A 25,434-nucleotide genomic window follows, 5' to 3' on the forward strand; every position below is an offset into this window, starting at 1 on the left:
ATATATTTATTACTAATAAAAATATTAAAATGCTGAAATTACAAATACTCTTAGAACCCTAGTTAACAAAATCTAAATATGTAATCAACCAACCAAAATGTAGAAGAATGTCTCTAAGTGGTCTCTCATTCAACAGAGGAAGCATTTATAAAACCAAAGGATCCCATTTTGATTTTTCCAAGACTTACATTGTTGGATTAAAGGCTGGAGATGAAGAGTTTGGGGCAATATTGTTTCAGGATAGACCTATAGTCTTCTTTAGCTATGCAATCCAAGGAATGAACTTGTAACTATCACCGTACGAGAAGGGTATCCTAGCTCTTCTTGTTGCACTGCCGACTGCAAGAATGGAAGTGTAATATCTCATTGGTGAGCCATTCACAATTAAAACAGACCATAAAGGTTTGGAACACTTACTGAGAAGTATGTTTGTTGATAAATGGAGCTTCAATTATATTACTTGCTGAGAAGTATGTTTGTTGATAAATGGAGCTTCAATTATATTATGCAAGGCATAGCCTTGCATCGAAAAACCTTAGGCAACACAAGACTCTATTCTACTAGCAGGTCTTAATGCAAAAACAATCTTGCCAAGTGTTTGGTGAGTCTTAGTGCAAGGTAGACATTAAGTAAACTTTTTAAGTTTTGCCTTGCACAACACCCACCCACCCACCCATCACATTACCAAGTCTTAGTCTTGTGAAAAGACAAAGCCACTAGTTTTTATCAATGAATATATTTTGATTTGTAAAAGTTGATACTTTTTAATTTCACCAATTAGACCTATAAATCTCTCTCAACTTGAGCTCAAATTACGTCCAATTCTACTTTAATAAAAATCTCTGATCCAATGCTAATCACATAAATAACCAAAAACCAAAAGAAAATAATATTAATTTAATAAAAAATTCATTGCCATTTTGACTTTGTATTTTGATTTTTACATGAACTCACCAATTTGCGGAAAGGATTTCCAATGGATTGCAATTGAGATGCCTTTGTTGTCTCCTTTTGAGATCTTAAAGATTCTCTTCATCCAAACACAAAAATTAGAGCCTCAGGAATATTGTTCCCAACGGTGATGTCCATGCAGATTATCATGCTTGCTTTATAGACAACCTCTCTGTGATTAAGAGACCAAAATCAGATGTAAATAATAAAAGTGGCATGATGAGAAAAAAGAGGGGAGCTTGGGTTGGATGTATATACCCAAGATTTTGAACTGGGTTATAATAAAAAGGGTGACCTTAAGAGAATAACCGTATTTGTATGCAGCCTTCTCTTTGTCTTTTTGCAAAGAGGCTGTTTCTTTATTAACTAAAAGCCAAAGAACAAATTCATACAGGCGAACTTCTAAATTTGCCCCCAACAATTTCCATTGTAGAGGACCAAGAATGAATGGATATGTGAAAGATCAAAAAATTCAAAATTATTAGAAACAAAAATAAGTTTTTAAAATTTGTTAGAAAACGATATAACATGAACTGAGTACTAGACTATGAAGAAGCCAAACACGCCCTGAGAGAACCCAGAGTTCTGCCCACTTGAAAGACAAGAAAAGGGAATATACTTATCAATTCATAAGTGACTATCATCGTAGTTCCATAGAGTGACATGTTTAAGAAACGGGGTCCAAACCCTTTGTAGAATCCCCACCATCCATGTTCTTTGAGGAGTGCTTTCGTAGTCTTCATGACCGAGGGTCTTCCAAATCGATAGTCATCCATGACCTTCAAAGAAAGCCATGTACGGATAAACAAATGTTAAGTGTGGATAAAAAAGACATATTCAATATCCCAAGAAAACAAGCCATTTAAGTTAATAAATCTGTTCTCCCTATAGTACTAATACTGCACCAGACAATAGAGGAAAGAATTTGTCGTAGATTTGGACACCTGAAGTCGTGTCTTTACAGTATCTATGGGTGTAGTTATAACTGAGGAACAAGCACCAGCTAGCATTCCTGCTGTAGCCTGCACTGTCACCATTTCCATATGAGATGGTTTCTTTGCCACATTTTCTCCATAGCCAAGGCTCCTATACAAATCCAATGAACCATAGATAACGTGTAGGATTGACATATGACAAGTTTTCAAAATTGCATGTTAGGTCACCGTGATGCAGACATACCTCCAAATGACATGCTGGGCAGTGCCATAAGCCCCCCACCAAAGTGCAGATGCTGGAGATTGGGTCACAGCTGTCAATCCAAATCCCCTATACATGCCACGGAATCCTTCAGTCTTCATCACTTTCTGAATGACGTCAAATGGTCCATTACAAGAAGTACTTCCTGGAAGCCCTTGTACCATAAGTCTTTGACATATCTGAAAGTTCAGATCACACAAGGCCATTAAGAAAGGCTAATCCCACACACAGAATTCTGAGAGAAAACTGCTTTACATAAAAAGCAGAAATATAGGTACAGCCGTTCAGTTCTGATGTATTTGGCATATAAGGATTTCCTAAAGAGTTTGTCTCAAATTGCAAAAGGATAAACAAAAAAGACCATACACGAGGGAACTTGACCACTACATCAACTGTTCAGTAGAATGATTAATTATATATCAAACATCATTGTATTTATTTGTGGATATATCAAACAACATAGTGAGATTAAGGCTTGATATGTTGTGGATATACACAAAAAACAAAATGTCACAGAATCTAAGAGTAACTGCAAGCAAAGGAAAAAATAAATAAATAAAGAGCAGGGCAGCTAGTAGCCAGAGGAAACTATTTAATCTACTAACAAGGACAACGGTATAAGTGACTCCCAAAAATGATTCCCCTTTTAGTCAGTTGATTAGTGCAACTGAGAACTTCCCAAAGTTCATCCAGAGAACATTCAAGTTTAGAACAGATTCTTCTAAGCATTTCAAAAGTACCTGCATCAATTTTTTTCTCCTAGAGAACAACCAATAATAACACAAAATCAAGCTTTAATCCCATTATGTGGGGCTGGCTACATGAATTATGCCTGCCAGTCATTTCTATGATTCTATCACTAGTCATTGATCCTTGAGAACAACCACCAAAACAAAAACAAAAGGAAGAATGAATAAAGCTATATGATCAAGTTTGGATTTTATGTCATGAACTGCACCGTTCCAAATATTTAATCTGCTATAGGTAGATAAAAGAAAAAAATGGAAATGAAAAATTCCCAGTACATATGACAATTAAAACACTGATGGTCACAATGAAGAGACAAAGTAATATAGATAATTGTACTAAAAAAAATAATTTAGCATGTTTGACAAAAAAAAAGGATTGGAAAATACATGTTACCTACCACATCCAAAGGTACAAAGTATATGCAGGAAACTAAGTTTGACAACATGCCTGCCACTCCATTTGCAATCCCAACTCTTGTTGCTTCAGGCATATTTAGACCTTCTGTGTATTTTAGCATCATGTCTTTTGATACTTCTAGTGAGGTTAAAGCCAAGACCCGGCCTGGCAAGGATCCAATCGCAGAAGTGCCAAAGCCTCTGTACATACCAGGGACGCCATCATTTTTCAGTATTTGTCTGAATACTGTCATCCCATGCAAGTGAGAGAGCCCAGAACCAGCTACTTGGATTCTAGTCTTTACCACAGCTGTGGGATGTAGTAGGGCTGACTGTGCAGTGAAGAGAATGGCTCCAATTATGTGAAACCTAGTTTTATCCAACCTGGACATTATAAGAAGGCTCAGCTCCGGCTATGGATCAACCGCAAAAATGCTAACTGCAAACAGAATGTATGTGCTATATTGAAATTAAAAAATGATCTACCATCAAGATCAAGTAAGACAATCAGAAAAGGGGTCATGGGTGAAGAGATTAACCAAAGTTACTGTTCCACTGACATTCCCAGCTGAATGGTTCAAGCTTACAGCAGGAGACAAAACTAAGGCTACTTTCATCTCTAGCTGAAAAAACTTGACAAAAGCCAACTAACACCAGCACATGTCAAGTTTGAATAGCCCAAGAACATCATATTTGAGACAAAATAAATCCCTGTAACTGACTAACTAGATAATTACAGCTTAACCCAGTTAAGCTTGATGTAAAAAGTCACAAATTAAGTCCACAATGGTTATGGCATGGTCATATTTGAGAGAGAAGAAAATCCCTGTAACAGATTAATTTGATCATTACAGCTTAAATTAGTTACGTTTGAGGTAGGAGTAAAATATTACACATTTAGATCTGCAATATGGTATGTAAGAACCTTCCCAGCTACATTGACAATTAAAAATGAATCAGAATTGAACAATAAACATTTATTTTATTTAGATTTATATAGTGAAGATGCTCCAACATAATATCATTTTACCTCCAGTTGGAAAGGTGAAAACATAGAAGTTCGGTTCAATCCATTTTTTATGTCTCAGTGATATGTATCTTTTTATTTTTTTGTTTAAAGGGATGGTATTTCATGAATTTCAATTGATTATTTTGTGTGACATGCTTGACAACATCACTTTCTTCTACTGACAAGGCAAGGGAATTTGTGAAAATTTTCTATTTCTATCACCAACTAAAACAAGTCGAATGTCTCTCTAGATAATCAAATTCTGAATTATCTAGGGATAGAGCAAAAACAATAAATGCTCCAATTTTTTTGAACCTATCTACAGGTACTCTTCAGCAAAATGATGATCGGTACTTTAATTCAACAAGCCAGGGTGAGACTGAGTTGGGGATGGCCCACTTTGTCTATGAAAATTCCATGGCAAAGTAAACCCCACAACTCTATCTCATCCATTTTTTAATATTTACCAAAAAGCCATTAATTTTTGGTAAAGTAACACTTCTCACAATTTTCAGATTTGAGAAGCTCCAATTCACATGTGACAGTGTAGACAAGCCAAAAGAAAGTTATAATAACCATATATTATATTAACTGTTCCATTGCTGATTGTGTAGCCATGTCTAGACTAGGCTAATTACCAAATATATACCCACCTTTGACTGGTGTTTCAATTCAAGAACCACCTTTTATTTTTATCAAAACCCACCACCACATCTGTAAGGTACTTCAAATCTATAACATCATTAGTGTCTGTCACTTCAGGCTGTTAAGTGTTGACCTGTACAATTCCCACGTACACGGATAGCAGTTCTAGTTGACTAGTTAGTCTGAACTAGTCAACTGAAGTCAATCAGAAATAAGTTCATATTTAGGAGTCAACAAGAATCCCTTGATTAATTGACTAAAGTTTGGCAGTGTGTCTAGGTCCTTCCTGAGAAACTTTAACTAGTCGACTAATGACACTTCAGTAGCCGACCAAAGTTAGACATAAAGCTTTGCTTTTTCTCCACTACTAAAGATGAAATTGTCAGATCTCTGATCTGACAGGCAGGCTCTTCTGTAATTTGGGAAGAACCGATAATAGGCAGGAAGGACAAATATGAGAAAGAGAGGGAATGAAGAGAGGGAATGAAGAGAGAATGAGAGAGGGGGGGGGGGGGGGGGGGGGGAAGAAGTGAGAATTAGGAGGGAAAATATCAGTGGTATAATCCTCACATGATCCCCATCCTCATGCATTCATCTTATTTATAGGAGAGTTACAATTCTAGAGTATTCTCATAACCGACTCTCTTGGTCATTAGGAATAAGTGGCCACATGCGCAAGAGTTCTACTAGCCTTAGAACATCAATGAATTACAGGTATATCCAGCCCCTAATTATAATTATGTCCTCGGGCTGTGACACCCCCCCCCCTCCCCCCTCCCCCCTCCTCTCCTCTTTGAATTATTTCTTGTCCCCAATAAATTAAAGGAGTCTGGCCAACCTGGGATATTGCTAGAGTAGATCAGGGAGGTACTCCCATGTGGTGTTGTCAGGGTGCAAGTGAGACCACTGCACCAAAACTTGTGTGAGGGGCACGGAGTCCTTATAGAGCACCCGCTTGTCCAGCACAGCTTGGGGTTCCACCTCTACCACCTGGTCTTCAATCAATTCTGGCACCTCTTTGCTAACTGTCTCAGATGGCCTAACTGCCTTCTTTAGGAGCGACACATGGAACACAGGGTATAGCCCTACCCCCTCAGGAAGCTACAACCTGTAGGCTACCTGCCCAATTTTAGCAAGGACTCAGAAGGGCCCATAGTACTTTGGGCTGATCTTAGACGTAGGACCTTTGCAAAAAAGGTGGTGTTGGAACCGTTTCACCTTCAAGTAAACTTCCTCACCCACTTCAAATGTCCTATCAAAGCGGTGTTCGTCAGCTAGTTGCTTCATCCTTTGCTATGCCAAGGTAAGCTCCTTCTTAATGGCTTGCAGTGCCTCTTGTCTTGCTTGGAGGTACTAATCAGTTGAAGTTTCACTAGGGGTGTAATGCATAACAGCTAGAATTATAGGGGGTGGGTAACCAAATAGAGCTTCAAAGGGGGTTCTCTTGTGAGCGGTGGGGAAGTTGGTGTTGTACCACCACTGAGCCAGTGCCACCCACCTACTCTAACTCTTAGTTTAGTGAAACTTAGGCACCTTAAGTATGTCCCCAAGTATTGGTTCACACGCTTTGTTTGTCCATCGATTTCTGGATGATAAGCTGAAGACATCTAAAGCTTGATTCCCCATCCTAGACACCTTGTCTTTGTCAAAGACAACCACCATGGGTAGCCCATGCACCTTGAAATCCAAATCCATCAATTCTTGGCAACCTCAATAGCAATAAAGGGGTGTGCTAGGAGGATGAAGTAGCTAAACTTCGTCAACCGGTCCACCACCACTAAAATAGTATCAAACCCCTCTAATTTGGGTAGACCTTCTACAAAGTCCATGATGATTTTTTCCCATGCTTGAGCTAGTACCTCCAAGGGTTGCAGCAGGCCTGGTGAGGGCACTTGCTCATGCTTGCACCACTCGCAGGTGGTGCACTAGAGCACCAACCTTATCACGTCTCTTTTTAGCCCTGGCTAATAGAAGAGTTGTTGCACTCTATGATAGGTGGCATTCAACCTTGAATGGCCTCCGATGGGAGAATCATGCAACGACTAGAGAATTCGTTGCTTGAGTGGTTCATCTTCCCCTATGACCACCCTACCATGGTATCTCAAGAGTCCCCCCTTGTGCGCGTACTTGGTCCCCTCCTAAGATTGCACTGCCAGCTTAGTCAGTATCTCCTGGATCCATAGGGTCTACCCATAACTCTGTGTGATGCCCTGTACCCAATCCGGTACCAAGGTTGATATGGCATGGCAAGCAGTCGTGCCCTCTCGTCTTGATAATGCATCTGCCACTAAATTCTCCTTCCCTTTCTTGTACTGAATACAGTAATCAAACCCATCAACTTGGTAATTCCTTTCCTCTACAATTGATTGTGTGATCTCTGTTGGGAGTGAAACTTTAGACTCTCATGGTTTGTTCGAATGAAAAACCTCCGCCCTTCCAAATAGTATCTCCATTTCTCCACGCCCATCAAAGCAACAAGTAGTTCTTTATCGTATATACTCAACCCATCAGCCTCCCCTCTTGAATTAGAATAGCCCCGACTCCCATGTCACAACATTTGTCTCCAAAATAAACTCCTTGGAGAAGTCGGGTAAGGACAGGATTGGGGCCCGAGTAATGGCCTTCTTTAGTGATTAAAAAGCCTTATCTACCTCTAATCCCCAATGAAAGTTGTTCTTCTTTAGCAGATTAGTGAGGGGCTTATTGATTACACCATAACCCTTGATAAATCGTTTGTAGTACCCTATAAGCCCTAGGAACCCTCTCAACTCCTTTAGGGTGTTAGGTGTGGGCCAATGCTCCATAGCTACAACCTTCTAGGGGGTCAATACTCACCCCCTGACCCGCGATAATGTTGCTAAGATATTCCACCCCATTTTCTGCAAAAATACACTTGGTCCACTTCACATAAAGTTGATGGGCCTTGAGGATCTCAAAGGCTTTTCTAATATGGATCAAATGCTAGTCTAGGTTAGGGCTATAGACAATAATATCATCAAAAAATACTAGCACAAATTTTCGTAGGTAGGGGGCAAAAATATGGTTCATCAAGGCTTGAAAGGTTGCAAGGGCCTTTGTAAGTCCAAAGGGCATAACCAAGAACTCGTAATGCCCTTTGTGAGTCCTGAAAGCTATTTTGGGACAATCATTAGGGTTCATCCTAATCTGATGATACCCAGAGGAGGTCTAGTTTAGAAAAAATGGATGCCTTGGTTAGTTTGTCAAGGAAGTCCTCGATGATAGGGATTGGAAATTTGTTTTTGATGGTTATGGAGTTTAGCTGTCAGTAGTCCACACAAAATCTCCATGACCCATCTTTTTTCTTAACTAGGAGAACGGGTGAGGCAAAGGGGCTTTGGCTCGATTGAATCAAGCATTTGTTCAACATATCCTTCACTAGCTTTTCAATGTCAGCCTTTTGAACAGGGGAGTAACAATAGACTCTAAGGTTTACAGGTTCACTGTTGGGTTTCAGATGAATGGAATGAACAAGGAACCGGTGTAGGGGAAAGGTTATGGGGGTGGTAAAAAGTTCCTCAAATTTCATCAACAATTTATGAATTGGATCTTGAGAGTGTACCTTTTGGGTGGCTACTACCATGGCTTGGGGCCGATAGTGCCATTCTCTCCTAGATCCACCCTGGCACTTGCCCTCCATCTCTACTGTTCCTGTCTCCTGGCCATATAGAGAGTGTAGTTGCCTTACTAAGGTCCCCCCTTGTTCCAACAACCTCTGTAGCTTCTTCCCTGACACTACCTTGTACTCCCCTTTTCCCAACAGCCCCTAAGAGTGATCTTCTGCCCCCCTCCCCATGTTAAAAATGACTTTGATTGTGTTGAAGTCAAATACTAGGGGGCTCACTATCCTCATCCAATCCACTCCAAGCACCACATGGCAACCTCCACCTAAGGATTCTCAAATCCGGCGTGAACTCATGCCCACTTATCATCCATTGGAATCCCCTGCATGCAAATTTACTCACCATCCTGCTACTATTAGCTATTAACACAGACAAGTGAGGGGTCTCCTGCAACTCACACTGCAGGGCAGTGGCCGTTTCCTCATCTAGGAAACTACGGGTGCTACCACTGTCGATGAGCACCGCCAGCTTCCTTTTTCCCACCATTCCACTAACCTTTAATACCTTGCCCGAGGCACAGCCTTGCAAGGCGTGCATAGAAATTTCCCCGCCTTCTTCCTCCTCAACCTGCTTTTCAGGGCCTTCTCCTTCTTCAGCCTCCTCTTCTTCTTCCTCACCTTGTCCCTCCATTGTTAGCAGCATCCTCTTACATTGATGCCCTTGACCAAATTTTTCTCCACAACAGAAACAGAGCCCCATCTGCCTCTTCTAATCCAAGGTCAAGACCTTGGCTAGGGTTGGGGCTGAAGGATTCCTTCCCCATGATCCACTCTTCCGCCATGGCTGATTACTCCCCTTTGACATCCTACTGTAAGAAGTCTTTTCTCTGCTCCCCTTAGAGGATAGCCTATGTCTCTTAGCAAAGGTTTCCAAGGATAATTCGTGAAGGCGGGCTTGCTCAGCTACTTATCCAATTGTTGTTGGATAGAGCATCTTCATAGTGGGCCGAACCAATTCATCCAACACACTGATGAAGCTAGATACAAAATAAGCTTCGTCCAAGAAGGGGTGGGACCAGGAGAGTAATGATCTTAATTCCTCGAACCTTACCAGGTATTCTTCTATTGTTCCCTTCTGCCTAGGCTTGTTGAACTCCTTTATGACATCAGTTCGAGTCTTCTCCCCAAATCTACTATAGGCTATTCATGAATTCTGGCCAACCCAACTTAGCTCATCCATTGCTCCAATTTTGAAACCAGGCATTGGCCACGTCATCCAGGTACAAGGCGACCATATTCACCTTTTCCCTCTCGACCACTATGTACTAGTAGAACACTCTCTCACACCGACAGATCCACCATCTTGGTCGATCAAGTTTGAATGTAGGGATGTCCATCCTCAGCCCTTGTATCGTGGGGTAAGCTCCCCCAATTCCCCTATTGAACATCTCCTCCTCCATTTCTCCTCTGTCTTTGGCCTCCATCTAATCCTAGGGCCTTTGTTTGTTCCTCAGCATCGTTAGGATAATGTTTTAAAAACTGAACCGGACAACGAACCAGTTTATTAACTAGGTCACGAGTCAGTTGGTCTGACTGCGTTAGAGTTTTGTATAGAGTCGATTGTATCTAGACGAGAGGATGCATGCAGTCCCATGAAGGAGGAGTTCGCCCGAGAGACACAGTAGTGTAGGATGGTTTTCCTGTGTACATTATAAGGGGCATTTTAGACTTTTGTATAGGTTTAAAATAATCCCTCATAGCCGGCGCCCCAAACCTCTATAAATAGAAGGGAAAGGTGCCAGTCTCGGGCATCCAAACATTCTGATCATTGGGAATTCCTTGAGTGCTTGAGTGCAGTGTAAAAGAGAGAAAGATTGTGAGAATTGTTCTTGGAGCGATCTTTTGTAATCTTTTGGGAAGTTTGTACTTGAGAGCGCTGGAAAGAGGGATTGTTAGGACTCTACACTACGTTTGATTGGCCAGTTTCTAGAGGATTGTTGTGTGCCTTGGGCGACTGGATATAGGGCCAAATATTGGCCTGAACCAATATAATTCTTGGTCTTCTTGTGCGGTGTGTTTGTTCCTTTACAGTTTTATATTTTCTGTTCTTCTGTCCTTTTTAATTTTTGTTTATGTTGATCTGTTGTGATGTCCAAACTGTGAGGATTGTAAGTGTTGAGAGAGTCATACATTGTCCAAGAAAATAGTTCCAACGACTCTAGGTATAACAAATTGGTATCATAGCCTATTCCTAGAATCAAAATTCATCAAGATTTCTTCTGTTTTGATTCTCGATCATAGAATAGTGTCAAATAATGGCTGCAACTAGGTATGACATAGAGAAGTTTGATGGCCAGAATGATTTCGGCCTTTGAAAGATGAAGATGAGGGCTTTACTAGGAAATTTAGGGCTGGAAGAGGCCTTAGGTAGTGAGGAAAAACCATTAGAATCTCTTACGGATGAATAGAAAAATGAAATATGTGATAAGAGAAAAGAAATCAACAAGAAAGCATTTAATGCCTTAATTCTAAGCCTAGGAGACAAAGTCTTGCAAGAGGTGTCAAAGATGACAACCACGGAGGACCTTTGGAATAGGCTAGAAACCCTTTACAAGACCAAGACTCTTTCTACCAGGTTATACTTAAAGACTAAGTTTATTTTCTTTCAAGATGGTTGAAAATCAAAAGCTACAAGATCACATTGACAACTTTAATAAGCTATGTTTAGATCTTGAGAACATAGACATTAAGTACGATGATGAGGATAAGGCATTGGTCTTATCGCAGTCATTGCCAAAATCATATGAGACTTTTGTTGACATCTAGAAACATGGTAGAGATAAATTGTCTTTGGATGATGTAGTAGGGGCTTTAAATTCTAAGGAATTACAACTAAAAGTAAAAGACAAGAACTCAGTAAGTGATGCCCTCTCAGTTGGATTTAGATCAGGTAGTAATAATCCTAAACAAAGAGGAAGGTCTAGATTAAAATCTAAGAATGGCAGGAGAAAAATAAAATGTTTTCACTGCCATAAGGAGGGCCAAAAAATAACAACAACAACATATCCAGCCTTTATCCTACTATGTGGGGTCGGCTATATGAATTCTAGACTTCTATGTGAGTTATGCCCTATCAGATAGTTTGTCTAGAATTCATATTCCATAAGGAGGGCCACATCAAGAGAAATTTCCCAAACAAGAAGAAAGAATCCCAGGAGAAAACCAACCCCGAATGCTCAAGCACCATGTGTGGTTTTGGGTATGAGAGTGCAGATGTCCTATAGTTTTTCTAGGTATGCAAGAAAAATAGCATAGGTCCAAGGGTTAGGTTGTACTCCTCATAGGAAAAGGGTATTTACCCATATAGTCATGGTGGAGGGGGAAAATGTTTTGTCTAGACAACAATTAAGGTCAAGGGAATTGGAGATGTGAGAATAGGATGCATGGTGGAGCTGTTCCAGAATATTAGAAGCTGTAAAATTATGTCCCTGTTTTTAAAAAGAAAGCCTAATGTCCTTAGGAAGAATTAGATAGAAAAAGGTATTCTTCTATAGAGAAGAATTAAAGTCCTAAGAAGTTGCACAAGAATCTCTTAGAGAGATGGGAGCAACCCTCAAGAATGGAGGTTATGTGGTGCATGTTTGCATTTATATGTGGATAAGTTGCAGCCACTAAAGGATAGCCTATAATAAGGTTAGGCTGTGTCATTTGTTGAGGATGGCTCACAATGGTGAGCAAGGACTAAGAAAGGTATCTAAGGCTAAGAATATTAGGGGGGGAGGAAAATTTTATAGGTATAAAGGACTAGGAACCATGTTGTTTGGTAAGGTCACCAAAGTAGAAATCTCCAAATCATACCTTTTATATGTCAAAAGCCCATTAGAGATCAATTTCTAGGATCTAAGGGGACCTATCTAGGCCTTGTCTCATGGTGGAGCTAGGTGAGGTGAACCTAGTGGAGATGGTGTGTCCCTAAGAATTCCCAAGCATATATGAGGTTGCTGGAATTGAATTTAAGCTTGCTGGAAATTGCTTCTGGTGTGAAGGGTTCGGTGTCGTGGAGTTGTGTAATAGGTATGCCTAGGTCTTACAAAAGCCAGGGTTCTTACCTATGAGGGAAAACTCTAATAATAGGACATGGAATTAGTTGATTCCGAGGCCAAGGGATGGAATTTGGAATGTTGGCCAGCAAGGAGAATCCTTTGGGATGTCCAAAACTAACCTATGAACCAGGCTATAGCAATAAGAAAATCAGGAATTTTTTTTTTTTTTTTTATCATATTCATTGTGCAAGCTTGGGCTGGATTGTGAGAGGGAGGAAGCTAGTGTTTAAGATAGCTTTGGTTCTTGCAGTGAGGGTCCTTGTGAACAGTGAAGGGAAATGGTGTGTGCAAGTGTGTCCTTGTATGGTGTAGCCATTATTGATCAAAAGTCTAGATTAAGCAAGGAAAGGGAAGGAGAATCATCTTGTAGGAAATGAGCAAGGGAATAGAAGGTTTAGAGTGTTGCCTGGGATGGGTAGTGATAGGTCTTAAGTTAGGTTCCAGTGAGATATGGAAATTTGGGTTTATAAGATGCTTATGCACTGTCTTGAGTGCTAAGGATAGGCTGGGATATAGAGCCACATGTATAAGAAAGAGGGCTGCACTCATGTCCAAATGAATGGCATGGAGCCATGTAAATTTGGGGAGAGTCTTGGACTTAGGTGGAAGATCCCTTAGGTTAAATGGGTGGAGTGCTGTGTAAGTGTCTATTTGTAAGTTAAGAAAATGCTGGGGATGGGAAAGCCTAGGGAGAAAGGCTAGGCAAATGGCCATCAGGTATATCAGCTCATAAAGGCTTAACTTTGGATCAAATAGGTGTCTCGAATAGCTAATTATCCATGAGTGGTAAATCCTAAAAAAAGGCCGATTTTGGTGTTAGAACGGGAGATGCTATGGCACACACCAAGAGGGGGGTGAATTGGTATAATTAAAAGCTTGGTAGAAACTTGAAAACTTTTTGACCCAATTGAGGTTTTAGTGACTTAAAACATAGAACATATGAGATGATAAATGTAAAGCAAGAAGAATAAAAGGCACAAAGGATTTATAGTGGTTCGGCTTAAACTAAGCCTAATCCACTACCTTAGCTCCACTAAGGATTTTAAACCAATTCACTAAAACCCCCTACTTAAACCAAGTAGATCCTCTAGTCCGAGACTAGGAATTACAAGACCTCCCACTCAAATGGGCCCTCTAGCTATACAAGCTAGGAAAACAAGAAATATATAGTTGAGAGAATCTAAGAGATGAATCTCTTAGTTACAATGTCTCTCAAAAATGATACAAGGCTTAAATGAATGTAAACAAATTAAGATCACAGCCTTGAAGAGAGAAAATTGAAGCACAGTGAATGTAAATAGAAACGAGTGTAAAATGTAAGCTCAATTCAATTCATTCCCGTCCATTAGCCTTCTCTTGATCATCTATGACATGTATATATAAGTGTCCCATGAAGTTGAAGAGAAATATAGCCGTTTGGAGCCGTTGGGATTTGAAAAAATAGCCGTTGGAGCTTTCTGCAAAAAGAAATAGTCGACAGAAGAAATATATAGTTGACTATTTTTACAACTAAAGCAAGAAATAGTCGACAGACAAAACGAATAGTCGACTATTTTATAACACAAAATTTCAATAGTCGACAGATGCTGAGATATGAAGAAATTTTTGAATTTCATGAACAAAAATAGTCGACAGATCAAAAGGCATAGTCGACTATTTTTACTCGATAGTCGATAGATGCTAAAATAGTCGACAGATGCTTAAATAGTCGACAGAACATAAAAAATAGTCAACTATTTTGAAGCATAGTCAACAGAATGATCCTTATAGTCGACTATTCTATAGAAAAACTTGAATTTTTAATACATCCTTATTCGATTCTTTAAAAACTCATTTTGATTATCTTTAAAGCAAGTAGAGATTATCAAAAGTATGATTTGAAACAAATTATTCTTAACAAATCAATCTTTCATCCATACTCAATATTTCATAACTTGCTTTAAGATTTATATACTAAAAATGCATTTTCTCATTCATATAATCCATATAGTAGAAATTGATTTTCATATAGACATTCATCAAAACCATTTCATTACTAAGAGATATTAGATATCAAAATACTAGAAGATAGTTTTCTAAAATGAACATACTTTCAAAAACATGTTCTAGTTGGTCTTTTGCCTTAGAATTATTTTGACCAACGATTTCAAGGAGATTCTTTTTAGATCTTAAAACTTGTTTATGCTAATCTCCAAATAATATAAAAGATCATAGATCAAAGCACTTTGAAATTGATTTTTGTTTCCAAACCATATGCTTTGATTGAGAAAAAAAATACATTTGAAATTTTTCATCATCAAAACTAAACACAAGAGTAAAATATCATTTGGGAGCTAGGAGGAAGTTTAGCAATGTTAAGTTCAATTCCGAGAGAGGTTCACTAGTGTTGAAAAGTTGTGTGAAAGGTTGGAACTTTTGGGATTAAGGAATAACATCATGTATGGATTTGGTTTATGGTGGAGTGTGGCTAGCTAGAAATTATGCATTTAGGGTGTATATGTTGCATTTTGTATGCAACAAGAACCCTAAAATATAGTCTAGGTAGGAGGAGTTGAAACAGCCAATGGGCAGTCCATTTGGCTTAGTCTTTAGTCCCACCATGGAGTATATCAATCATATTGATGTTAGGAAAAGTTATTCATTAGGAAATCCCTTGAGGAGGATAATGGTAGAACTCTTCTCAATTAATTGAACTTTTACTCGAAAACAGTAGGAATTCCTCAATTACAGTAGCTTCAACAATAGAAGTAGCAAAAAAACAATGAAAGAAACAAAATAGGCCTATTCGAGAGGGCCTCTCTCTCCCACAACTTCTCCAACAGAATTCTCCACCCCTCTCTCTCTTTCTCTCCTCCCTTAAATACCTACTCCCCCCCCCCCCCCCACTTGTTCCAGCCACATGCTAGATTATTCTCTTCTAACTAACTTGTGACTTTTTTAGCCTTGGGTCACTTTACTTGGTTGCCCCTGTGGTCCCCCACCCCTTTCCTTCTTTCTCCTTTGATACGTTTGTTTAATGGGAGCCCTAACAACACTCCCGCCCATAAGTCGCACCTTGTCCTCAAGGTGAAATTCTGGAAATTGAAGAAGAATCTGATGGTATGGCTCCCAGGTTGCTTCCAATGGGGGCAGCCCCTTCCATTGAATAAGGACATTAAGGTTCCTTAGATTGTTCTCTATGCCTGGCCTTATTCCCAACAAAAATTCCGGAGACACTGTCATCTCCAGCTCAGCTGAAAGCTGATCGGGGATGTTGAGGGTTTCCCTAATTGCTCCTTCCGCCTTGTGCAGCTGTGACACGTGGAACACAGGATGGATAGCACTAGAAAGGGGTAAGGACAGCTTGTAGGCCACATTCCCGATCCTCTTCTCCACCGGAAAAGGCCCATAGAACCTTGGTGATAACTTCTCATTCAATCTCTTTGCCAATCTCTTTTGTCGATAGGGCCGAATTTTTACATAAACCATATCTCCCGCATCAAACTGCACCTCTCGCCGCTTCCTATCTGCTAACTCTTTCATCCGAATTTGAGCCTTCAACAGTTGGGACTTTAATTCATCAAGAATGGAGTCCTGCTCCAACAGCTGTTGTTCGATTGCTGAAACTGCTGTCGTACCCCTCTCAAATCTCAATAATGGGGGCGGTTCACGCCCATAGACAATCTGGAACAGAGTTAATTTTGAGGATGTATGAAAGGAAGTATTGTACCAATATTCAGCCCACGGCAACCAGCTGCACCACGCCTTAGGTTTGGACGAGCAAAAACAACGAAGATAGGTCTCCAAGGTGCAGTTTAGGACCTCCGTTTGACCATCGGACTGTGGGTGGTAGGAGCTGCTCCTGTTTAATTTAGTGCCCAGCAATCGAAACAACTCTTCCCAAAAATGACTAACAAAAATTTTATCTCTATCGGAGATAATAGAGTTTGGAACCCCATGTAACCGGACAACCTCCTTCACAAAAATCCCTCCTATGCTTGCTGCTGTGAAGGGATGTTTTACAAGAAGGAAATATCCATATTTGCTTAACCAGTCAACCACCACCAATATTTCTTTCCCCCCTGACTTTGGCAGCCCTTCAATAAAATCCATAGACACATCCTCCCAGATTTGGCTTGGAATTGGAAGCGGCTACAGCAACCCACCAAGTGATAATGCTTCATATTTATTTTGTTGGCACACGAGGCAATCACGCACATACTGTTGAATATCCCTCTTCATCCCCACCCAAAACACGTTCGAAGAGATCCTTTTATAGGTCTTGAGGACCCCGGAATGTCCTCCAATCCGACCATCATGCCCCTCCTTCAGTATTAACGGAATCAAGGTGGAGCCTTTAGGTAGATACAGCTTCCCTTTGAACAGCAAATGCCCATCCACCAAAGTAAAACCAGGCTTTCGCGTGGGATCAGCCTTCACCTCCTTAACTATTAGTTGGAGTGTCACATCCTCCTCCACCTCCTTCTTAAGCTGGTCAAGTTGCATCATTTGAGGAACGGTAAGAATCAATAATGAAATGGAAGATTGGAGACTTGAAAGGGCATCCGCTGCCCGGTTCTCCAACCCGGGTCGATATTGAATCTCACAATCATATCCCATCAACTTCATGACCCATTTTTGGCACTCCGGACTGATCTCCCTTTGTTCCATTAAAAACTTTAAGCTTCGTTGGTCTGTCCGAATAACAAATTTCCTCCCAATCAAGTAGTGTCTCCACTTCCTTACTGCAAATACCATGGCCATCAGCTCTCTCTCATACACGGACCTTTGTCGACCTTTGGGATTTAGGGAATGGCTGAAAAAAGCTATAGGTCACATCTCTTGCATCAAAACAGCCCCCAACCCATGCCCGGATGCATCAGTATCTACCACAAACTCCTTGGAAAAATCTGGTAAGGCCAACACCGGCAATTCAGTCATCACTCTTTTAAGAGATTGAAAGGCCTATTCTGCTAATTCGTCCCAAAAAAAATTCCCCTTCCGAAGGCGATCTGTCAATGGCCACGCTAGCTTCCCATAATTCTTCACAAACCTCCTATAATACCCCGTAAGGCCCAAGAATCCCCAAAGCTCCCGTAAGGACTTAGGACTAGGCCAATCCACGACTGTCTTAATTTTTGAATCATCCGCAGCCACCCCTTCGTGAGAAATGACATGTCCCAAGTACTCAATCTTCTGCTGCCCAAACTAACACTTCTTCGCATTAGCATATAGCTGGTGCACTGCTAACAGCCCCAAAACGCACTTCAAATGTTCCTTGTGCTCATCCATATCCTTGCTATAAACCAAAAATGTCATCAAAAAATACCAACACAAATTGCCTCAGCTGCTCCGTAAATATCTCATTCATCAAGGATTGAAATGTGGTAGGGGCATTGGTTAACCCAAATGGCATAACCAAAAATTCATAATGTCCTTCATGTGTGCGAAAAGCGATCTTAGGAATGTCCTTAGGACTGATTCGTATTTGATGATACCCCGATTTTAAGTCCAACTTGGAAAAAACAGCAACCCCATTCAATTCATCCAACAATTCTTCAATAATTGGAATGGGAAATCTATCAAGAATGGTTACCTTGTTTAAGGCTCTGTAGTCAACACAAAATCTCCAGCCACCATCCTTCTTCTTAACCAACAACACCGGGCTGGAAAATGGGCTTACACTCGGTCTGATCAACCCTACTGCCAACATCTCCTTAACCAGCCTCTCGATCTCATTTTTTTGAAAGTGGGGATACCGATAAGGCCGAACATTCACTGGTGGTACACCCGATTGCAGTGTAATCACATGATCTCGCTTCCGATGCGGGGGTAGTCCCCCCGGCTCCCCAAACACAAGTTTGAACTCCATGAGCAGCTTCTGCAAGCTGTCTAGAACTACCCCTCCAGCCTTGCTTTCAGCAACAATCAAGCTGCCCAATTCAAGTAGCACCCCCTCCCCATTTTCCCTGAATGCCCTCATCATTGATTTCAATGTTACCAAGGTCTTACTAAGGCTGGGATCCCCATGCAGTGTCACAATAGCCCCCCCTGCCTTAAATCTCATCACCAATGAGCCCCAATCAACTTGTGTCTCCCCTAGGGAAGCCAACCACTTCATTCCGAGGATCACATTTGAACTCCCTAGCTCCAATGGCAGAAAATCCTCCACTATTTCCATATTCTGCAGCCTTAAGAACACCCCCTTACACACCCCCGCCCCTTGAACAGCCATACCCGACCCCATAATCACCCCATAACCTCTTGTCTGTGTCCTGGTCAGTCTCAAATTCTGCACTAATTCAGCTGCTATAAAATTATGGGAAGCCCCACTATCAATTAAGACCACCACCTCTTGTCCCCCCACTTCCCCTTTTACTTTCATGGTTTGTGGAGGGGTTAATCCCACTACCGAGTTAAGGGATAGCTCCACCACCTCCCTTAATTTGACCTGGTCTTCCCCTTCCCCTAATTCATCCCTTGTTTCAACCTCCTGTACATCCTCTTCTTCTTCATCCCTTTCCTCCTCATAAATCACCATTACTTGCAGCTCCCTATTCTTGCATTTATGACCCACCGAATACTTCTCGTCGCAACGGAAACATTACCCCTTCGCCCGTTTGGCCTGCAACTCACTCTCACTCAAGTTCTTGAAAGGGGGAGTGCTCCACTTACCTATGGCTGATGGCCGATGTGAGGCGGCAACGTTGGTTGTCGCCCAATTCGGCTGAAGGTTTGTTGTTGGAGTGGAAGGGGCTAATACTCGAGCTGGGTTTGATCCCGAATAACCCCCACGGACCACCCGATTCCTCTCCTCGATCCGTTGGGCCAGTTCCATCATCTGCTCCAGTCCTTTTGGCCACTATACCCTCATCTCCGCCCGGATATCCGACCTCAGGCCATTTATAAAATGACCCTCAAGGAACGCGTCTAGCAACTCTTCAATGGAAGAAGCCCACGTTTCAAAACAGAGACGGTAGTCCTTGACAGAACCGGTCTGCCTAAGCGCGAGGAACCTCTCCTCCGCTATGCCTTCTTGAGTCGATCGGAATCGACTTACCAGCAGCGCCTTGAGCTCGTCCCAACTCCTCACTCGTCGTCGCCTTTGCTCCCATTGAAACCAGGCGAGAGCGGCCCCTTCAAAACAGAGCGCGGCCGAGTCCAATTTCTCTGCGTCAGCCAATCGGTTCACAGCGAAGTATCGCTCCGCCTTAAAGACCCACCCATCAGGGTCGTCTCCCTCAAATAGGAGCATCTCCAAGCATCGACCCCTAGTCTCCAGCCTTCCGAAGCCTTCGGTCACAAAGCCTTCGGTCACATCGCCTTCATCCCTTGCTTGTTCTCTCACCCCCGGCGTCTCATCCATGGTAAAGGAAGAACCCATGGGTACATTGTCCTCTCCTCGTTTCCCCTTCCTATCCTTCTCCTGCGACTCCCACTTCTCTATCAGTAAGTTGAATTGGTCTAGCATCATCGTCATGTTCTTCTCTATGTTATGCACCTTCTGAAATTCATTCCTCATAGAATCCAACCCGACTTGCAATCCCTCCATTCGTCCCTCTATCTGTTGTTGATAAGTCTCCAACCTCCCCTCTAACTCGCCCACTCTCTCAGAAACGAATATCCCCATGAATCAGCGCTCTGATACCAAATGGTAGAACTCTTCTCAATTGATTGAACTTTTACTCAAAAACAGTAGGAATTCATCAATTACAGTAGCTTCAACAATGGAAGTAGCAAAAAAACAATGAAAGAAACAAAATAGGCCTATTCGAGAGGGCCTCTCTCTCCCACAACTTCTCCAACAGAATTCACCCCTCTCTCTCTTTCTCTCCTCCCTTATATACCTACTCCCCCCCACTTGTTCCAGCCACATGCTAGATTATTCTCTTCTAACTAACTTGTGACTTTTTTAGCCTTGGGTCACTTTACTTGGTTGCCCCCTGTGGTCCCCCACCCCTTTCCTTCTTTCTCCTTTGATACGTTTGTTTAATGGGAGCCCTAACAGATAATATCTAATGAAAGTTGTAGGTTTAGTTATTGCAGCTGAAATTTATCCAAAGGTGGTCCATTATTGAAATTTACAGCATTGATTTGATATCCTTAATGTTTGTTTTGTGTACGATCAGTTTGTGTGCAAGCCCAGGTGCAGTAATGGTGGAGCCGGGCATCTCATCTAGAAGTTACTCGAGCAAAATGGTGGAGATTTGTTAGAGTTTTGCATACAGAATTATTATGGAGGGTTTTAGAGAAGAAAGTAGTCAAAATAGCCTATATACAAGCCTTTAAGGACATGTATCACGGTGCAGAGCCAAGGGTCAGAACATGCGGAGGGAATACTGAACCGTTTAAAATTACAATAGGACTGCATCAACGTTCTGAACTAAGTCCATACTTATTTACTCTAGTAATGGATAAAATCACTAAAGATATTCAGACAAAGGTGCCATGGTGTATGCTATTTGCAAACGACATAGTGTTGGTGGATGAAACAAAAGGAGAAGTGAATATTAAGCTTGAGTTGTGGAGAAACAATTTAGAATCTAAGCGATTTAAATTAAGTAGAAAGAAAACAAAATATATGGAATGTAAATTTAGTAAGAATCCAAGAGTGGAGGATGTTATAATAAAAGTTGAAGACCAAATCTTACAAAAAAAAGACCATTTTCGATATTTGGGATCAGTGATTCAAAAAGATGAAGAAATTCACGAGGATGTCGCACATAGAATTAAGGTAGGTTGGCTAAAATGGAGAAATGCATGGGGGGCGTTATATGATGGTAAAATCCCATTAAAACTGAAAGGAAAATTCTATAGGACAACTATAAGACTAGTCTTGTTGTATAGCTCAGAATGTTGGGCAGTCAAATACCAGCATGAGTAAAAGATGAGCGTAGCGGAGATGAGGATGTTAAGATGGATGTGTAGCCATACAAGAAAAGATAAAATTAGAAATGAAGTTATTCGTAATAAGGTAGGAGTAGTGCCAATCGAGGAGAACATGAGAAAGACTAGACTAATATGGTTTGGTCATGTGAGAAGGAGACCAAAAGACGCTCATGTGAGGAGAGTTGATGAAATGAAATAATTAGTCAAAAAAAGAGGTAGAGGCAGACCCAAGAAGACTTTGGGAGAGACATTAAAGTTTGATATGAAGTGTATGGACCTAAATGAAGATATGATAAAAAACAGAAATACATGGAAGTCTAGAATTCATGTAGCCGACCCCACATAGTGGGATAAAGGCTAGATATGTTGTTGTTGTTGTTGTTGTTAGCCAGCACCCTAAACCTCTATAAATAGAAGAGAAAGGCGCCAGTCTCGGGCATCCAAACATTCTGATCATTGGGAATTCCTTGAGCGCTTGAGTGCAGTGTAAAAGAGAGAAAGATTGTGAGAATTGTTCTTGGAGCGATCTTTTGTAATCTTTTGGGAACTTTGTACTTGGGAGCGCTAGAAAGAGGGATTGTTAGGACTGCGTACTACTTTGATTGGCCAATTTCTAGAGGATTGTTGTGTGCCTTGGGCGACTGGATGTAGGGCCAAATATTAGCCAAAACCAGTATAATTCTTGGTCCTCTTGTGCGGTGTGTTTGTTCCTTTACAGTTTTATATTTTTTTGTTCTTCTATCTGTTTTAATTTATGTTTATGTTGATCTGTTGTTGTGCTGTCCAAACTGTGAGGATTGTGAGAGTGAGAGAGTCATATGATGTCCAAGAAAATAGTTCCAATGACCCTAGGTATAACAGACCGGTTGAATTAAAGTGGTCTGACCGGAGAGAGGAGGAGTATGGCGACAAGGTGCGATGGCGAGAGAAAGAATGCGGTGAAGTGCAACGGCGAGGTGCTGACGTGCAGCAGCAATCGAACCAAGAAGAAAAAGATTCAAAGGAACTGCTGCGAAAGACTAAAGCAACAAAACAAATGAGAAAGGTAAAGTGAACCTTAGCTAGCCCAAGTACCAACCAAAGCAATTAAAAAACCGGGCTCAACCCAGTTCCTGGTTCTAATCTGGTTCACCGGGTTACCCCGATTTTGATCGGTTTAAATGAAGGTCAACAACATACATATAACTGAACCGGATGGCAGACTGGTTCCCAGTTTAACCAGTCGAACCGGTCGGTCCAGTCCAATTTTTAAAACATAGCGAACGAGGTCTTGGGAGGAAAATCAATTCGTAAGTCAGCTTTAGGTTGCCGAGAAAACATGCTCAAAGTAGCACTCAATTGTTGGCAAAACCCCGCAAATGCCTCCCGACTTCCACTGATCACCCGCTCTAGATTAGTCGCGTTCTCCGATCTGCTCCAGCTTACCTCCTCCTCCTAAGTTTTATAAATTCCCATCTCCACCGTCTCTAGACGATCCTCCACCTGCTCTTAGCTCTGCCTCATACTCGTTTCAATTACATCCAACCACGATTCCATCTGCTTCACTCTAGTTCCTTCTGCCTTCACCCACTCTAGCTAGATTGCCAACTCTAATTCCAATTGTCAAATCTCTGATCTAACAGGTATGCTCTTCCGTAATTTGGGAAGAACCAATAATAGGCAAGATGGACAAATAAGAGAAAGAGAGGGAAAGACAAGAGAGAGAAAGAGAGAGAGAGAGAGAATTAGGAGGGAAAAGATCAGTGATATAATCCTCACATGATCCCCATCCTCATGCATTCATCTTATTTATAGGAAAGTTACAATTCTAGAGTATTCTCATAACCAACTCTCTCGGTCGTTAGGAACAAGTGGCCACAAGCACAAGAGTTCTACTAGCCTTAGAACAACAATGAATTACAGGTATATCCCGGCCCTAATTACAGTTATGTCCCCGAGCTGTGACAGAAATTAATTTCTGATTGACTTCAGCCAACTAGATCAGAAGAATTAGTTGACTACAATTGCTATAAGTACATGTGGGATTGTACAGCTTAATACTTAACAGCTGAAAGTGATGGATACTAACGGTGTTATAGATTTGAAGCAACTTATCAAGATGGTGGTGGGTTTTGATAAAAAATAAAAGGTTGTTTTGGAATTAAAAAAATGGGTCAAAAGTGGGTATTTATTTGGTAATTAGCCCCGAGAAGAATATGACTTTTGTAATTCAGACAAGAGACTAACATTCAGATCCTTTAATTTTTAACTATATAAATATAAAAAAATAAGAAAGAAAAATTTCAGGTCTGCAACTTTATGTTGGGTTTTTGCATGAAGGATTATGTCTAGAAGATGAAGCAGACAGTAGAACCCGTTAGAAGAATGAGTGCGACTAGAATTTTCCAAGTTATAGTTAACTTAGATGTTATATTATAAGGGTTATTTTAGTCATTGAGTAGATAAAATAACCGGCTTTGTATCTAACGCCCCTATGGTCTATAAATAGGAGGCGAGGGTTAGGCAGTCGGACATAACAACAATCATTCATTTTTTGTCTCTAAATACAAGTGAGATTGCCGAGAGGGAGAAAAGACTTTGAGAGAAAGTTAAGTCTTTGTAATCTCTTGTGTGAAGGCAATGAACTTGTATGATAGAGAGTTTAGAGTTCTTGTAATCTGTTTTCAACGGTTTCTAGTGGAATTGCTCTCGGGATTTGCGGCTAGATATAGGACTGATCCTTGATCAGTTCGAACCAGGATAAAAGCTTGTGCCTGTTGTTTGGTTTGGTTGTTTCTTTCTTTAATCTCTTTGTTGTTCTTATATTTCCAATTTATATTATCTATTGTGGGTTGATTTCGGGTGAGGAGTGTTGAGAGATTTGGCAAACTAAAGTATTGAATTGAGTTTCTAAAGAGCTCCCAATCCTAACACTTTACATAAGAGATAGGTAGAGGCCTCTCATAATAACATCATTTTATCTTAAAATTTCAGTAACAGGTATTATGTTGAATTGTTCATAATGTGTTCATCTTAGTATCCACCATGTTGTGAGCATCTGTTTAACTGCACACTCATGTGGAAGTCTACCACATAATTCCCGACATACGATTCTTAAAAAACTCACTCTCGACATTCCCATTGGCATAAAAATCACATTTTATATATATGACTATTACATAAAAAAGAAGTAAACAGATAATAAACAAATAATAAATAAAGCTCGCAAAACAAACGAATGACGTGCAATCAATGCTCATCCCAAGAGAGAGAGAGAGAGAGAAACCTGTGCCAGTTAATGTCGGTGTCGGCAAGGGCGGCCAAGTCCGGGGCAGTACAGGCCTTGGTCTCGAAGGCCATGGCTCCTTCCAGTCGCTCTTTCTGCGGTCAGTTCGAAGCTCTCGCTTGACAGAAATGGCTTTCCAACCGCTGATAAGCGGTTTTCTTCCGAATTTGGGGAGGATTCAGACGAGAAGCAAGAGGAAGGAAGGATTGTGAAAGTTCCAGAGCTCCAGTTCTTCGTATGGCGCATTTGATACCGACCTCCAAGACCAAGCAATTGTTGAATCGGCACGATGGAGAGAGGGACCTTCCAGAAACAGAAGGCCATAAAAGAAAAAGAAAAGAAAAGAAAAGAAAGCGAACAGTATGATTATGAATAAAGCCTTAGGCCCATGGGCTAGCTAGCCAAGCCCAGTGGCCCAACTCCTAACACTCCCCCCACTGCACCTATAAGATTATATAAGCAAATTCTTTTTTTATTTTATAAAAATTTATTAATAAAGTATTTTTTATGTATCTTTAAAAATTAAAATTAAAATATATTAATAACATTTAAATCATGACTTCTCAATATCATTTAATTTTTTAAATAAATTTATTGTTATACTAAGGGTTATTTTATTTAAAATATTATCTGGATAAATTAAAAGGTAATAACTATAAGGGTGCGTTTGA

At 40.8% G+C, this 25,434-nt stretch overlaps 1 protein-coding gene across 5 annotated transcripts; it reads right to left on the minus strand.

Moving 5' to 3' along the window:
• Positions 1-25,091, minus strand: LOC127810593 (uncharacterized). 5 transcript variants are annotated; one of them, XR_008025501.1, is made up of 7 exons: positions 24,764-25,091; positions 3,296-3,732; positions 2,131-2,327; positions 1,896-2,037; positions 1,574-1,730; positions 955-1,124; positions 1-339 (listed from the first exon to the last, which is right to left on the minus strand). XR_008025501.1 is itself a non-coding variant. In XM_052350142.1 (6 exons), exons 1-6 carry the CDS (start codon positions 24,835-24,837, stop codon positions 1,098-1,100), a joined length of 981 nt encoding a protein of 326 aa, XP_052206102.1. In that variant the 5' UTR covers positions 24,838-25,090; the 3' UTR covers positions 961-1,097. The 5 variants fall into 5 exon arrangements, 2 of the variants coding, with proteins under 2 accessions (XP_052206102.1, XP_052206101.1); XR_008025500.1 differs by having other exon boundaries at positions 2-339; positions 955-1,123; positions 1,639-1,730; positions 3,296-3,677; positions 24,764-25,090; XR_008025499.1 differs by having other exon boundaries at positions 2-339; positions 3,296-3,677; positions 24,764-25,090.
• Positions 25,092-25,434: the final 343 nt, after the last annotated feature.

The sequence above is a fragment of the Diospyros lotus genome, chromosome 9 (assembly GCF_014633365.1).
Source record: "Diospyros lotus cultivar Yz01 chromosome 9, ASM1463336v1, whole genome shotgun sequence".
In the NCBI taxonomy this organism is placed as follows: Eukaryota; Viridiplantae; Streptophyta; class Magnoliopsida; order Ericales; family Ebenaceae; genus Diospyros; species Diospyros lotus.

Excerpts from the sequence above, each read along its gene's own strand:
- LOC127810593 (XM_052350141.1), bottom strand. The coding sequence starts at position 24,837 with ATGGCCTTCGAGACCAAGGCCTGTACTGCCCCGGACTTGGCCGCCCTT. Across the intron at positions 2,328-3,295 it reads ACTTTGTACCTTTGGATGTG|ATATGTCAAAGACTTATGGT; the intron begins GTAGGTAACATG and ends CTGAACTTTCAG. Across the intron at positions 2,038-2,130 it reads GCCCAGCATGTCATTTGGAG|GAGCCTTGGCTATGGAGAAA; the intron begins GTATGTCTGCAT and ends GGATTTGTATAG.